Source organism: Crocuta crocuta, unplaced genomic scaffold, assembly GCF_008692635.1.
Source record: "Crocuta crocuta isolate KB4526 unplaced genomic scaffold, BGI_CrCroc_1.0 scaffold30, whole genome shotgun sequence".
In the NCBI taxonomy this organism is placed as follows: domain Eukaryota; kingdom Metazoa; phylum Chordata; class Mammalia; order Carnivora; family Hyaenidae; genus Crocuta; species Crocuta crocuta.
In genome coordinates, this window is record NW_027528345.1 from 10,358,803 (window position 1) to 10,374,577 (window position 15,775).

General features: G+C 51.1%; 1 protein-coding gene across 1 annotated transcript; it reads left to right on the forward strand.

Annotated features, from left to right (window-relative positions):
* The first annotated feature begins 9,908 nt into the window (after positions 1-9,908).
* Positions 9,909-14,895, forward strand: AQP2 (aquaporin 2). Its single transcript, XM_077753586.1, has 4 exons — positions 9,909-10,268; positions 13,355-13,519; positions 13,895-13,975; positions 14,686-14,895. The coding sequence occupies exons 1-4, from the start codon at positions 9,909-9,911 to the stop codon at positions 14,893-14,895; spliced, it is 816 nt and encodes a 271-aa protein (XP_077609712.1).
* The last annotated feature ends 880 nt before the right edge of the window (positions 14,896-15,775 follow it).

The following is a 15,775-nucleotide window of genomic DNA, read 5'->3' on the forward strand; positions in this document are numbered from 1 at the left end:
CCTCAGGCGGGAAGACATAGTTGGTTTGGCTGAGTGAGGTCTTCCTCTCCTGGGCTCTCCACCCAGGCCTGGGCATCCCACATTCACAGAGTTCCTTTGAGGTTCTGGCGGCAGAGCTGGGGGAATCAGAGCCAGGCCTGAGATGCTGTCCCAGGACCCTGCCTTCAGGGAGTGTAGGGGAGAGGGGGGAGAGGAACATACCAAACACCCAGGGTTCTGGGAAGTGCAGTAAGGGAGGCTGCCTTGACTAAGTCAAGGAAAGCTTCTTGGAGGAAGATGAAGGGTGTGGGGCTGGGTTGAGATCCAGGAAGATCGGACTTGGCTACTTCCTAGCTATTTTACCCTTGGGTAAACAGAACATTCTACAAACATTCTTTGGAGTGTCTACTACATACCAATCATGTGCTGAGCATTGGGACTACAAAGGTGAATTTGATACAGTTCCTGTCCTCAGAGCTTAGCAACTCAACCAGGACAGTGCAGCCTGTGCCGTCATGGAGGTGAGGCAGGGGCTGAAGAGTGTGGACAGAGGAGGTGGCAGCCACGTAATGTCCTTGAGCCTCCCTTCCCCTAATCCTTAAAATGGGATTGGTACCCACTTCACCACATAGTTGAGATGACGGTGGAGAAGAGCGTGAGCCTAGCACTTCGCACGTTGGACAAGCAGGGCAGGGCTCCAGGAGAGTGTGAGGCTGCAGAGGCCGAGGGAGGGACAAGAAGGGGTGCGGCGCCAGCGTGGGAGGAAGGTGGGCACGATGCCACGTGGGAGGAGAGGGACCCTGCGCAGAATCTACAGGGTCCCGCAAGTCCCCGCATCGCTGGAGCCCACGGATGCTGGAGGCAGGCACCTGGGAGCCAGGGTGGTTTAGGTGCAGCTGTTCTGAGTGGGGAGTCAAACAGGTTTGGGTGACCTTTATGAGCAAAGTCGTGGGGCACTGCCCACAACCCTTCCAGTTCGTTACCACCCCTTTCTCTGGTAATGACCCCGGCACAGCCTGGCATCTGCAGCCCCTGTGTCCCTGCAGGGCAAAGACACCAGCTCTGCTGGCCAGCTGGCAGATACGTTCCCACTCTGCCCTCTGAGCCCTGTGGGAGGGGCCGCCTGGGGTGGATGGAAACCCAGGGAGTCGTGGGGCCACTGAGGCACCCTTGGCTCATCGGGGCCCCCAGCCTCCCCGAGATGTGATGGGAGGAGTCAAGAAGGGGCAGTGTGCCTCCTGCAGCCTCCGGCTCCCAGCTGGTCTCCCTTCTGCTAGCACCCACAGTGGCTCCCAGCTGCTCCCCTGTGAGGAGGCTGCAATGGGCTTCTCCATGTGGCAGAGCTGTATGAGGCCCCATTAGTCAGCTTCTCCACCCCTCCCCTCCATGCAGAAACTCCTGCCTCAGCTTCCCCAGGGTTTCCTCAGCCTTTGTTGGACTCCCCCCAAGCAACTGGGAACTCACTACTTCACAAGGAAGGGTTATTAAGGAGGACTCCCCGCCCCCAGCCCCTTACACACACTTGACCCTTTTCAAATGAGGACAAACTTGTTCCTGACCCTTCCTCACTCCACCAGGGCACAAATGAACACTCCCTCTCTCCATTCAAGCTCTGAGTTCTTTCCTGAATCAGGTCCCTGAAAAATGCCATGTGGCTGCAACAGAGAAGGTTCAGGACAGGCTGCAAGGAGGCTTGGAGGGACAAGAGCTGATGGTTTTGCTCATTTACTCACTGGATGAGCATTAATTGAGCACCTACAACATGCCAGACCTTGAGCTAGGCGCTGGGGGAGCATAGTGAGCAAACCCAGATGTGGTGTGGGAACTCACAGTCCAGAGGAGAGTGAGATACCGAGCAGATCATCACGAGCCTCTGATGGATACAAAAGGGCAGGGCACACCAGTGGGTGGGCGGTCCTAGGAGTGTGAGCTCCTGGGGCTGCAGGAAGCCTTCCCCAACGAGATAGTGATTTTTGAGTCAGGATCAAAAGCAGTATTTTTCAAACTACAAGTGGTAACCCATTAGTGGGTCATGAAATCAATTTAGTACTTGTGACCTAGATTGCTTTTTTTAGTGAAATAGAAAAGAGGAGTTTAGAACCTCACAGTTAGGGAGCCTGGGTGGCTCAGTCAGTTGAGTGTCCAGCTCTTGGTTTCGGCTCAGGTCATGATCTCACGGTTTGTGGGATTGGGCCCCACGTCAAGCTCTGCACTGACAGCATGGAGCCTACTTGAGATTCTCTCTCTCCCTCTCTTCTGCCCCTCCCCTGCTCTCTCTCTTTCAAACTAAATAAAATTTTTAAAAAGTTTAAAAAATAACCTCACAGTTAGGAAATGCTGTTTAGGAAATGATAGTTTTACTTATCTATAGCCATATCTATATCTACATATCCATCTACCTATTGAGCTAATGTCTTGGATTAGGATATTAAATGTGTGTCTCCCCGCAGGCTTCAGTCAAAAAGGCTGGCAAGTCCCCGGCCTGGAGTTTGAGGAAGAGTTACCCGTGAGAAAACAGCAGTGACACTTGTTCTGGGAAAAGGGAACAACACTTATCAGGGCCCAAAATGAAGGGGTTGGAAGGAGGACGTGCCAAGCCCAAGGTCCTGCCTTGTCCTGTGGGCACNTCTCTCTCTCTTTCAAACTAAATAAAATTTTAAAAAAGTTTAAAAAATAACCTCACAGTTAGGAAATGCTGTTTAGGAAATGATAGTTTTACTTATCTATAGCCATATCTATATCTACATATCCATCTACCTATTGAGCTAATGTCTTGGATTAGGATATTAAATGTGTGTCTCCCCGCAGGCTTCAGTCAAAAAGGCTGGCAAGTCCCCGGCCTGGAGTTTGAGGAAGAGTTACCCGTGAGAAAACAGCAGTGACACTTGTTCTGGGAAAAGGGAACAACACTTATCAGGGCCCAAAATGAAGGGGTTGGAAGGAGGACGTGCCAAGCCCAAGGTCCTGCCTTGTCCTGTGGGCACGGGGGAGCTCCAGGAGGCTAGGTGAGATCCGTCTTCCTCATCCCTGTACCCCAACCCATGGGAAGGAGACAGATGGCAGGAAGCTGTCTTTGTGCCTCCCCAGGAGCCTGGCCCTGCAAACTTCCCTGCCACCACCCAGGCCTCGGCGATCTGGACTGCCTGGCCTTTGAGGTGGGGTTTGGAGGACAGAGTCAGCCAATCAGTGGAATAAAAGCCAGAATTTCCGAATCAGACAGACCTGTATCCATAGATTATTTCTTCTACTTACCAGCCTTATGATCGCAGGCAGCTTTTACAACCTCTCTGTGACTCAGTGTCTTCCAGTATAAAATGGGGCTAGTATGACTCATCCCCAAAAGTCCTTGTAAGGACTTAGTTTGAAACCCAGCTCTCCTCAGGCCTTTAGTCCTCTGGGCTCCCCATTTGCTTTCAAATAGAATAGGGTTGGGGCACCTGGGTGGCTCAGTCAGTTAAGCATCAAACTTTGGCTCAGGTCATGATCTCATGGCTCATGGGTTTGAGCCCTGCATCGGGCTCTCTGCTGTCAGTGCAGAGTTCACTTCGGATCCTCTGTCCCCTCTCTCTCTGCCCCTTCCCCCCATCTCTCTCTCTCTCAAAAATAAATAAATAAACATTTAAAAAAATCAAATAGAATAGGGTTGCCAGGGGTGACTGGGTGGTTCAGTAGGTTAAGCATCTGACTCTTGATCTCAGCTCAGGTCACAATCTCACAGTTTGTACAGTTTGTGGGTTCAAGCCCTGTGTCAGGCTCTGTGCTGACGGTGCTCTCTGTCTGATTTTCTCTCTGCCCCTCCCCTTCTCTCTTTCATTCTCTCTTAAAACAAATAAATAAACTTAAAAAAATAGGGTTGCCAGATTTAGCAAAAGGAAATACAGGACACCCAGTTAAATTTCAATTATAGAAATGAATTACTTTTGAGTATGAGTGTGTCCTAAATATTGCCTGGGAATATACTTATGCTAAAAATGTATTTGTTATTTATCTGAAATTCAACCATACGCAGGCCTTGTGCACTTTATCTGCAGCCCTATGTGGAAATCCAATGGCTCACACTCTGTCCCAGAACTGCACAGACATAAGGCCTTGCAATAGTCCATAGACTTCCTCAAGGGCTGAGCCCCAGCCTCCCACCTCTCGCGCCACTGCCCCTGGGGCTGCTCTCTTCACCGTGCCCCACTTCAGCTGACCATGGACCTGCACTGTCCCTTCTCCCTCATTCCCTTATAGCCTCACAGGCTGGGGAGTGTGACCCACTTTTACTGACCTTGTGGGGGGAATGGAGGGCACTGGCAACTCAGCTCAGAGCAGGAAACACATCTCATGTCAGCTGTCAGACAGCACCAGTCCTGAATTCTGTCTCTGGGCTCCACATGGGGCCTCCTCACTGGCCATGCTCTCCATAGACTCCCTCTTCCCACCTCCACCTTCCCAGCTCTCAGCCCTGCCTTCAAGCCACCAGCAGAAGATACACAAACCCTTGTTTCTTTATCACCCAGAGCCCTTTAGACTTCTTTCTCACCTCCTTCCCATCTTGATGGGTTCAGAGAGGTGAGGTAGGGGTTCATTTTCACAGCCAGACAGTCCTTTTGAAGCCAGACACCTGGTGTTCTAACTCTGTGTCCACACTTACTAACTGCTAACTGTGTGACCTCAGGAAAATAATTTAGCCTCTCTGCCTCATTGTCCTCATCTCTAAAAGATGGGATGATCATATTTAGCCCTTAGGATTGCTGTCAGGGTTAAGAGAGTTAATACAGACAGGAATGTTTAGAGCAGAGCACTACAGAATGAGCACTAATACTTAATATTACAACTGCTGCATTTCATCACTTCTAAGGTGTAATTTTTTCCTCATTTTAAGGCCTCTTACAGTTGTGGTGTTTTACAGCAGTTGGGAGTGGCTGGCACTACCTATGCGTATTTAAATTGCTCAGATGATTAGCCCAGGTCATGATCTCATGGTTCTTGAGTTTGAGCTCTGTGCTGACAGCTCAGAGCCTGGAGCCTGTTTTGGATTCTGTGTCTCCCTCTCTCTCTCTGCCTTTCCTGGCTCTCCCTCTCTATCAAGAATAAATAAACATTTAAAAATTAAAATAAAATAATTAAATTGTTCAGGTGAGTCTCATGCCTTCTCATTCTTAAAAACTTAAAATGTGTTTAAAAGGTTACACTGTACAGCCACTATGGGAAATAGTATGATAGATCCTCAAAAAATTAAAAATGAAACTACCATATGATCCAGCAGTTCTACTTCTGGGAATATATCCAAAGAAAACAAAACCACTAACTCAAAAAGATATGCACCCCCATGTTCACTCAGCATTATTCACAATAGCCAAGACATGGAAACAACCTAAGTGTCCATCAATGGATGAATGGATAAACAATGTTGGTACATAGATACATACACATGCACACATGCACATATATACATATGTATATATACACATACAAATACACCCACACTCACATATATACACATACACACAATGGAATATTATTCAGCCCATAAAAATGAGGAATTCTTGCCATTTCCAACAACATGAATGAATCTCAAGTGAAGGCATTAGAACATAGTGAAATAAGTCAGAGAGAGGCAAATATCGTATGAACTCACATGTGGAATCTGAGTCATAAAACCCATTAGAAAAAGAGATCAGTTGGGGCGCCTGGGTGGCTTAGTCGGTTAAGCGTCCGACTTTCGCTTAGGTCATGATCTCGCGGTTCGTGGGTTCGAGCCCCGCGTCCGGCTCTGTGCTGACTGCCAGCTCAGAGCCTGGAACCTGCTTCAGTCTGTGACTCCCTCTCTCTCTGACCCTCCCCTGCTCACGCTGTCTCTCTCTCTCTCTCTCTCTCCTAGAAATAAATAAAACATTAAAAAATTAAAAAAAAAAGAAAAAGAAAAAGAGATCAGAGTTGTGGTTACCAGGGGTGGAGGAACACGGGGGAGGGGGAACTGGAGAAAGGTGGTCAAAGGCACAAACTCTCATTTATAAGATGAGTAAGTACTAGGGATGGAAGGCACAACATGATGGCTACAGCCTGCACTGCCGATGGTACATAGGAAAGTTGTTGAGTATAAATCCTGTGAGTTCTCATGACAGGAAAACAGTTTTCCTTCTTTTGTTTCTTTTTATTGTATCTATATGAGAAGATGGATGCTGGCTGAACCTATTGTGGTAGTCATTTCACAATATGCGTAAATCAAACCATCAGGCTGTGCACCTTCAACTTCTACAGTAACGTGTGTCAATTAATTCTCAGTAAAACTGGGGAAAGCGAGGTTACAATGCGGTTTAGAAGTTAAACAGAGTTATTGTATATCCAGTAAGATATGGAAACAGAGGAGCACAGCAAGAACTCGACATTAGTTAGGCCAGTGGTTATTACTCAAAAATGACCACCATTCCATATTTTCTTGCAAAACAACCATATTTCCATATTTTCTTGGAAAACAACAGCCAGGTGTCTTAGGGGGCCTGGGAAAGGAAGAGTCCCAGGGGTGGACGTAGCTGTGTTATGTTTGATTACCGAGACGAGAGCCAAGTGATTGCCAGTCACACGTGAAGTAAGAAAACGCCTGTGACAAAGCTGCCAGAAGGAGTATCTGGAGCTTGGAAAGAAATTCTGGATACAGTAATGGATAGTCTTGTAAGAAATGGTGCATCACTATACTCCTGATAGCACAGGAGGTGCTGTGTAGGAAAATATCAAGGACTCTGAATAAAAAAAGAAATTTAGGGAAGAGCCTGGGTGGCTCAGTGGTTTAAGTGTCCAACTCTTGATCTCAGCTCAGTCCTTTCTTTTTTAATAAAATTTTTAGAAGTTTATTTTATTTATTTTTGAGAGAGAGAAAAATGGACAGAGTGCAAGCAGGGAGGGGAAGAGAGAGAGAAACACATAGAATCCTAAGCAGGCTCCAGGCTCCAAGCCCTCAGCATAGAGCCCGATGTGGGGCTTGAACTCATGAACTGCAATATCATGACCTGAGCCAAACTCAGACACCTAACCGACTAAGCCACCCAGGTGCCCCTCAGCTCAGGTCTTGATCTCAGGGTCATGAGTTCAAGCCCCACATTGGGCTCTGACTGGGCATGAATCCTGCCTTAAAAAAAAAATCAAAAAGAAATTTAGGAAAGTTGGACTCTAAATGTGAACACATTTGGGGACTGTGTTAGCCAATTTGTTTTACCTCTCATTTTCATTTTGATACATGCACAAGAGTGGTTTTGACTTAAGAAATTGATATCTAAATAAATCTGAAAGACGTCTTTCATTACATACAAAACAAAAATTGGTAAGAAAGCATTTTGGGGATCAGTTTCCTTCACTGTTTTTTTGAAAAATATTTTTCAAAGTTTATTTATCTTTTTGATAGAGAGCTCAAGCAGGGAAGGGAAGAGAGAGAGGAAGGGGGACAGAGGATATGAAGCGGGCTCTGAGCCGACAGCAGTGAGCCCAACACGGGGCTGGAACTCAAAAACTGCACAATCATGATCTGAGCCAAAGTCAGACGTTCAACCGACTGAGCCACCCAGGTGCCCCTTCCTTCACTGCTTTTAAAAATTATTTTTAACTGTGGCAAAATATACATAACATAAACCTCCCATTCCAACCATCTGTAAGTGCCAGGTAAGTGGTGCTAGTACAGACACTTTATTGTGCAATCATCACAATTCATCTCCAAGAAAGCATCTCTGTAATACTCATTAGTGGTGCATCAGACAGCTGATGGCCCCTTGGAGCTCATAAGACACGGCGTGGTGGTCACTGTAGACAAAATACAGCCCCCCCCCCGGCCCCGGGGGACCTCCACTGCCCACCAGGAACCACAGCTGAAACCCCTGACTTTGACAGGAATAACTTCTCCCTCCCTGGCTCAAAAGGAATGTACTGCACAAATAGCCCAGTCATGGTTAGTGCCCAGTCTTGGGCCCAGACCGGAATGGGAACAAGTCTTAGTCTCTCTGGACTTCAGGTTCTAATATGTAAAGTGAGATCCATAGACAAGATGACCTCTATGAGCCCATTGGGTTCTAAATTTATGACTGTGACTGAATGACCACACACACATGTACACACACATACACACGATTCATGCACACACACGTACATGAACACACACATGTGCACACACATACACGCATATACATACACACCCCACATACATGGGTATATACATACATGTACACATATATGCATAACACATGCATATTATATACACACGTGCATATACCCACACATACACAAATTTGGGTGAGGAATTAATGGGTTACAGAGAGAAGCTGTAACACCTCTTCTGTGTTTATGGGGAAGTAAGAGATTATCACTTGATTAGATGAAGGGAGGTCCTGCCCAGAATCAAGGGTCAGCAGGCCACTCCCCCTCTCTGTTGCTCAAGATCATAAACACCTTGACCAAAGAGGAGAGGCCAGAAGGGATGCATGGTCCACTAAGTGGCTCCACTCTGCATCTCCTCCAGGCTTCTGTTCCTGGGACTATGACTGGGGGCCCGCTGGACAGGAGGTAGAAAAGAGTCTGGAGCCAGTCTTCCTAACTGCACTCTGAGCCTGACCCTACCTTTGAGTGCTCAGGAGAGGGAGCTGGGCCAGAAGGATTAGGGGAGAGCAGGGGGGTGTGGCCTGGGGACTCCCAGACCTAAGTGTCTCCTAGATCCCAAGCCAAGGCAGCACTGACAGTGGGAGGTGGCATTGCCCAGATGCTGGGCTGAGTGGGCACTGACGCCAAAGAGTTGCTTATCAATCACTGCACCCTCCCTGAGCCTGCACAGCTGACTGCCTCACAGAAACGTCCTGCCCATGTGGCCTGGGTGGCTCTGAGCTCCAGGGGGTGCCTACAAACTGTCACAGCTTCTGAGACCCTGCCGTGTGAGTTTAGGGAGACCTGTTCTCCTCCTCAGAGTCTAAATACTGCTATGAATAAGAGCTGGTATTAATTAACGGCTTACTATGGGTCAGTGTGGCTCTGAGCACTACATTCGCTTAATCCAAATCCCAACCCCATGTAAGTTTATTATCCCTTGTTTACAGAGATGGACAAAAAAGGGTAAATCACAGAGATGGGGCAGGGTGATGCTGGAATGGAAGCCAGAAGCTTCCTCCATCAGCCCCAGGTTGACCCCAGGCCCCAGGGCCAGGGTCCCAATGCCACCAAACCACCCCCTGCCTCTAGGCTATGGGAGCTGCTCTTTGGCTGGGGTTCCAGGGAGGAGGTAAAGCTTAATAACTTATGGGTAATTGACTACAAGAAAGCTAGCACTGAAGAGACAAAACCTTTATGCCTTGGAAGGTTCATGTCACATGCCAACCAGTTGTTTTCCATCCCCTTCAAGAGGGAATAATTGGAGGTTAACGACAGAAAGAACTTTCCAATCATGAGAAGGGGTAGCATTGACATCCTCTTTCGTGGTCAGTTTTGGGTGAGGTGTTGTCCCTGTCTTGACCAACAATTAGGGTCAGAGGGAGGGAGTATGGCACAAGCTCCTTAGAGAATCTCCCTTCACAGACCCAGTGGGGGTAGGGGAGGCCCTGGGGCAGCAGCCCTGGGGTAACCAGGGAACAAACACGGAAAACCAGGGGACGCTAGTCCTTATCTGGAGCTCATTAATGGGGAACATTAGTCAGCTGTGAAGGCCAAGATGGGGTGATAGGCATGCGGGTGGGCAGGGGTGGGGAGTGGGGGCAGGAGAAAGCCATCACAGAGACAAGGTAATGGCCCAAACTCCACCCCTACCTCACGTGTCCAAATCCAGGCTGGAAGAACCTTATAAATGCCCATAGCACAGCCTCCCCAGAGACCCTGAGAGAGCAAGAGAGCGAGAGAGAGAGAAAGCCCGGGAAAGAGCACTCCACAAGCTTCCTTCCACTGCGACTCCCAGGCCAGCCCACGGAAGGCCTCACAGCATGTGGGAACTCCGGTCCATAGCCTTCTCCAGGGCGGTGTTTGCAGAGTTCCTGGCCACACTCCTCTTCGTCTTCTTTGGCCTCGGTTCGGCCCTCAACTGGCCAAAGGCTCTGCCCTCTGTGCTGCAGATCGCCATGGCCTTCGGCCTGGGTATCGGCACCCTGGTGCAGACTCTGGGCCACGTCAGCGGGGCTCACATCAACCCGGCCGTGACTGTGGCCTGCCTAGTGGGCTGCCATGTCTCCTTTCTCCGAGCCGCCTTCTACGTGGCTGCCCAGCTGCTGGGCGCTGTGGCAGGGGCTGCTTTGCTCCATGAGATCACACCACCAGACATCCGAGGGGACCTGGCTGTTAATGCAGTGAGTAGCCAGAACTTCACCCTTTCCATAAGGGGCAGATCCTGGGGAGTCTCTGGTAAAGGGTGAGATGGGAGAGACCAGTTCTGGGTGAAAGTCTGGGTGGGGGAAGAGAGAGATGGGGGGAGGGAGAGGTGCTGAAGCCAGGAACACAAGTGTCATAAGGAGTCAGGGCAGAAGGAGCAGGAAGTTCAGAGCAGAGGCAGGATACATGCAGGTCTGCCAGCACCTTCTGCCCTGAGCCTCATGGAGGAAGAGAAGCATCAGGGTTTCTGTTGACTTGATGCATGCAAGACAGTGGGGCTGGGCTAGAACTCAGCAAAAGACAAGGTCCCATAGCAGATGTGCTTTCTGAACCGGGAGGAACAGCAGAGCACTAGTCCCAAGGGTCTTCTCAAGGGAAGAAGGACCCAATACTTCTTCAGCACGGCAGGTGCTCCTCACAAGCCACATGCTGACACCTCATAACAGCCCTTCAAGGTAGGGATGCATATATTTATTGCTTAAGGATGTGGAAACTGAGGCTCAGAAAGGGGGAAGTGCCAGAGCCAGCCTTCAAACTCAGGCTTGACTGCAAAACCCATGATCTTTCCACCTAACCAATGTACCCCCCCTTAGCCATCAACTAAGAACTTGTTCAGCAAACAAAGAAACTGAGGCTCAGAGAAGGAAATGGTGGACCAGAAGTTCTACAGTTTGTCAGTACCAGGGAAAGTACAGAACTCAAGGGAAAGCTGAAGGGGCAAGGTCTCTCCAAGACCCTGGAGAAGGTCCCCAGAGCCCGTGACTAACTGCTGATTACGTGAACAGTAGCTAATTGGACACCTTAGGCACTTTGGAAGCTGGGGGGAGGGGATGCCACATTCCCTCCCCACCCACGTTCCTGCCCTCCCCTTCTCCTGGTTCTGTGCAGGGCCTGGGCATCTGAGGCCACAGGTGGGGAGGAATAGTCTGTGTCCCCTCAATAGACTTCTCGCTCCATGCACTCCGCCCCCATCCCCAGCCAGGGTAGCAAGTGCCTCTTTCATGCCTCAGTCTCCTGCGTTTCTTGGCCTGCTCTATCCCTGGGCCACTAAATAAAAGCTCTGATGTCTCTGAAGAATCCTACACAGTCTCTGTGGCCACCCCCTCCTTTGCACAGGTGGCTCTTTCTTATGCAAGGGGAAGAGGTGTCCCAATTGGAGAATTTCTTTCTCCTTCAAAATGGAAAATATGATGAGGCTGGGGGCTCAGGGATGAGAAAAGGCTAGAGTGGCCAAGATGGTAGACAGATTGAGGAGCGTGACCATGTCCAGTGAGAATGAAATTGGTTCTGTTGCCAGCAAGGAGAGGTCCAGTTAGACTGCAAAAGGAAATTCCTGAGAGTATGGCCAAGAAAGTCCCAGAATGTGTGGCTAGGGGATCTCCTTTAACAGCAGAGTGAGGGGAATGCTGAAGGGCCATTGGGATACTCAATCCTGCTCCTCCATCATTTGACTGTTGGCTGGGGCCCTCAGAAGGGAAGGGTCTGGGAAGGAACCCCCAAGTCACTGCTCAGTATTTATCCTCTTGAGGAACTAAGGAGAACCCTTTTGGCTGGAATGGGGCAGCAGGGGGGCTGGGTTGCCCTCAGGGAAGAGAGTTAGATGATCCCCATAGCTGTCCCAGGTGTCCTCTGAGGTCACTGGAAAGGCCAGCTAGCCACCAGTAAGACATCACTAATGTGCACCTCCTCTATGCCAGGCTGGATAACACCTACTTCTTGATACAACACTGTAAAATGAATTCCGTGATACCTCTACCTCGATAGGTAAATTAAGGCTCAGCATTCAATTGACTCAAATCACAGAACTAGTTGGTGTCAGCACCTGGAAGTGGACGCAGAGCCGTCTGACACCAAATCCACGTCCACACCTCTCCCTTAGAAAAGCCATTTAACAGTGGGAGTGGGGCTGCAGCTCTGCCCTTGTCATTTCCAGTCTGTTTTGTTATCCCCATTTTACAGAAGGATGAACTGAGGCTGAAGGAAATAGGGTCCCATGGCAAGTTATAGGCCTCCAAAGTACCTGCCTTCAAAGCTCTTTTCACTGCCCTCCACTAGAGGCTGTAACATTGGATAACACAGTGGGGACTGAGGTTAGATCCTAGAGACCCAAGGGGGCCAGCCCGAAAATCCTAGAGAGACCCAAGGGGGCTAGAACCCAGGGGTGGAGGTTCAGGGCCTGGAGAGGGAGCGTGGGAGCTGAGAGCTGTCACAGTGCCAACAGGTGCAGTGCCCAGTGCTGTAGGGCAGGGTGTAGGGCAGGATGACAAAACCAAGGGAGAAATCCAGCGCTGGGTGCGGCCCAGTTATGAAATTGCCTCTTTGCTCAGCCCCAAGTTCTCTCATTACCCAAGGCAGGGTCTGCTGGGACCATGGGCAGCCCACATGGGTGTGGAGACATTACAGTACAGGGCACCAGTGCCCCCACCCCAACCTCCACAGAATGTGCAGGGAACAAATCCACAGGGCAAAACTGAGGCCTGAAACCCAGAATGAAGTAGGTAAGATCAAGGGGATCAGGCAAAGGTTAAAGGGAAGAGTTGTACGCTGGGCTCATGGGGTGAGGGGACGCACTAGGACCATCCCCCACCCAAGTCCCAAGACCCTTCCCTGAGGGCCTTGTGCCCACAGGAAGAAAGACCACAGACCTCTTGTTACACCAGTATCTTCATGGCCCTAGAGAGCAAGGAAGGCCTTTCTGTTACCTGGTCTAAAGCTTCCTGCTGCAGTCAAAGCCTCTTCCCTGTTGTTCAGGAAAAAAATTCTAGACCTCAGCAACCTTTTTGTCTCATATTAGGCACACGACCACAGCCCCTAAATCTAATGGAGTCAGTTTTCTACCTCTGGCCTTGGGACCACGAGCAGTCCTGGGGTCCATCCCCCTGCCTCTGGGCTACAGCCCAGGAAGAAGCCATCGTTCATTTGGGCTAAGGTAGCTGGTAAGCCCAGGTGTTCCGGTCCCAGCCCAGAAACCTCTCTGGAGCCTCAACTACAGATGGGCAGGAAGATAGAGCCCGAGTGGGGAGCCTGCTCAGTGCCCCCACCCCCACCCTCTGTCTTTCTCCAGCTCAGCAACAACACGACAGCTGGCCAGGCCGTTACCGTGGAGCTTTTCCTGACCCTGCAGCTGGTGCTCTGCATCTTCGCTTCCACAGATGAGCGTCGCGGAGACAACCTGGGCACCCCTGCCCTCTCCATTGGTTTCTCTGTCACCCTGGGCCACCTCCTTGGGGTAAGTCATGGCCACTGCTTCCAGCCTCCCTACAGCAACAGACATGCAGACCTGCCCCCAAAGAAGCAGACACACCGACCACTCTGGAAATAGACACACAGAACCCCCCCCCCACCTCTTGAAAGTGACAGACACGAAGACCCCCAGAGGGACCAATACACAGAACTCCCCAGAGAGACCAGAAGCTTTGACTCCAAGACACCCCAAAGGAGCAGTTCTCACTCTGGCCTCAAATGAATACAGAGCTCTGTAAATACACAGACTAGTTGCCCATCCTGTGGGTTCCCTTTAGGCTGCAGAGGGGCGCAAGGACTCCCCACACCACCCTCATCCTCTTCCTTCCCTTTCTTCTCTGACCTCTGCCTCCCATTGTAGATCTACTACACTGGCTGCTCCATGAATCCCGCCCGCTCCCTGGCTCCTGCTGTTGTCACCGGCAAGTTTGATGACCACTGGGTAATGGCCAACCTCCCTGCCTTCCCTTCCGTCAGAACCCCATCTCAGCAAGGGCTGGAACGGAGTGGGCCCACAACTCAGTAAATCCTTTGCACTCCTCCCCGGGAGCCTTGGGTTCCTCCCTTGGGTCTGATGCCGAAGACTTAGTTTCCACATCTGCAAGTGAGGATAATAGCAGTTGTTGCCTCATGGGCTTTGTGGAAGAGTTCAGTGAAGTTACTTAAGTGAGGTGTGAAACAGCTCCGCGCAGCGCACTAGAAGCTCCATAAATGATCTTACTGATACTAGCTAACACGTATATTTTTATTATTTAGCACTTACCTAGGGCTAGTATGTGCCAGGCCTCATTCTAGGTGCTTCGCAAATATTAACTGCTTTAGCTAATATTTAAAAATGTAGTTAATATTAACTGCTTTAGTTTTCACGGCCACTCTAGGAGGTAGGTGTTATTACAATGAATGGAAACTGAGGCACAGGCAGTCCGCTTGGATTTCGCACCCCAAACCTCCCACTAAGCAGTCCTCCCCAAGAGCTGCGGCTGTCATTACGAAGCCGATCCGCAGGTGGTTGCATTAATCGCCTGGGAGACCGCCCCCCTCCTTTCAACTCGAAGTTGGTGCGGGGAGCGCGTCTCCAGGCTGAAGGGCGCGGGGGAGTCGGGGCTCCGCCCCACCGTCCCGGGCCCCGACCGTCCTCTCTGCCCGCCCCAGGTCTTCTGGATCGGACCCCTGGTGGGCGCCATCCTGGGCTCGCTGATCTACAACTACGTCCTGTTCCCGCCGGCCAAGAGCCTGGCCGAGCGCCTGGCCGTGCTCAAGGGGCTGGAGCCCGACGCCGACTGGGAGGAGCGCGAGGTGCGGCGGCGGCAGTCGGTGGAGCTGCACTCGCCGCAGAGCCTTCCGCGGGGCAGCAAGGCCTGAGCGCGCCGCCCGCCCGGCCCCGAGGCCCCCCGCCCCCGGCTCGGGGGAGCGCCGAGTGACTGCCTGCGGGCCGCCCGTCCCGCCTCTCCTCTCCCCGGATCCGCAGTCCGCCCCGGTACCGAGTAGCCGCTGCCAGGGCTGCGGGGTGGCGGTGAGCCCCGGCAGACCCCCTGTCCCCAGGCTGCAGGCAGCGAGTAGTCAGTCAGTCCCCTTGCAGGGAGCTGGACGCTTGGGGAGGGAAGGCCGGCAGGCAGAGGAAGGCTCTGGAGAGGCCTCATCGGGTACTGCTGGGCAGGGGGTCTGGGAATGGTGCGTCAGGTTTCGCTTGTGTGCAAGTATGAGTGCCTCTCTGTCCCCAAGTGCACCTGTGCACGCTCCTGAGTGTGAGCAGCTGTGCCTGTGTTGGTGCAAGTGTACTGGCTGGCCACCGTTCACTCCCCTGCGGACCCCTTCTTCCCCTACCCCCAATAAATCCACTTCCTCTGCATCCCCAGGAGCTTTAAGAGAGTGCTCCCCAGAAGAAGGGAAGGGAGGGCCCTGGTTGCCAACCCCTACCCTGCCTCTCCTAGAAAATTCCCCTGGCGCTAGGCCCCAAGATTTGCCAACATCCATTGCTAGACACAGAAGTATCAACCAGAGAATGGCTCCCCCAGAAGTGGCCTCTGGAAAAAGGGAAGGTTGGGTGGCCAAGAATGGCCTGAGAGAAGACCTCTTCAGAGAAGGAAGCAGGCGTATGTGTGTGCATGCCTGTATGTGTGTGTGCATGCCCTACAAGTGTGCATGAGACCCCCATCTCCAGGGGTCTCCAGACCCAGAGATTAGCCTGTGGCAGAGAAAACAAAAGCCCTCTGTGGGCCCCTGGCCTTTGTCTTGGGGAGAG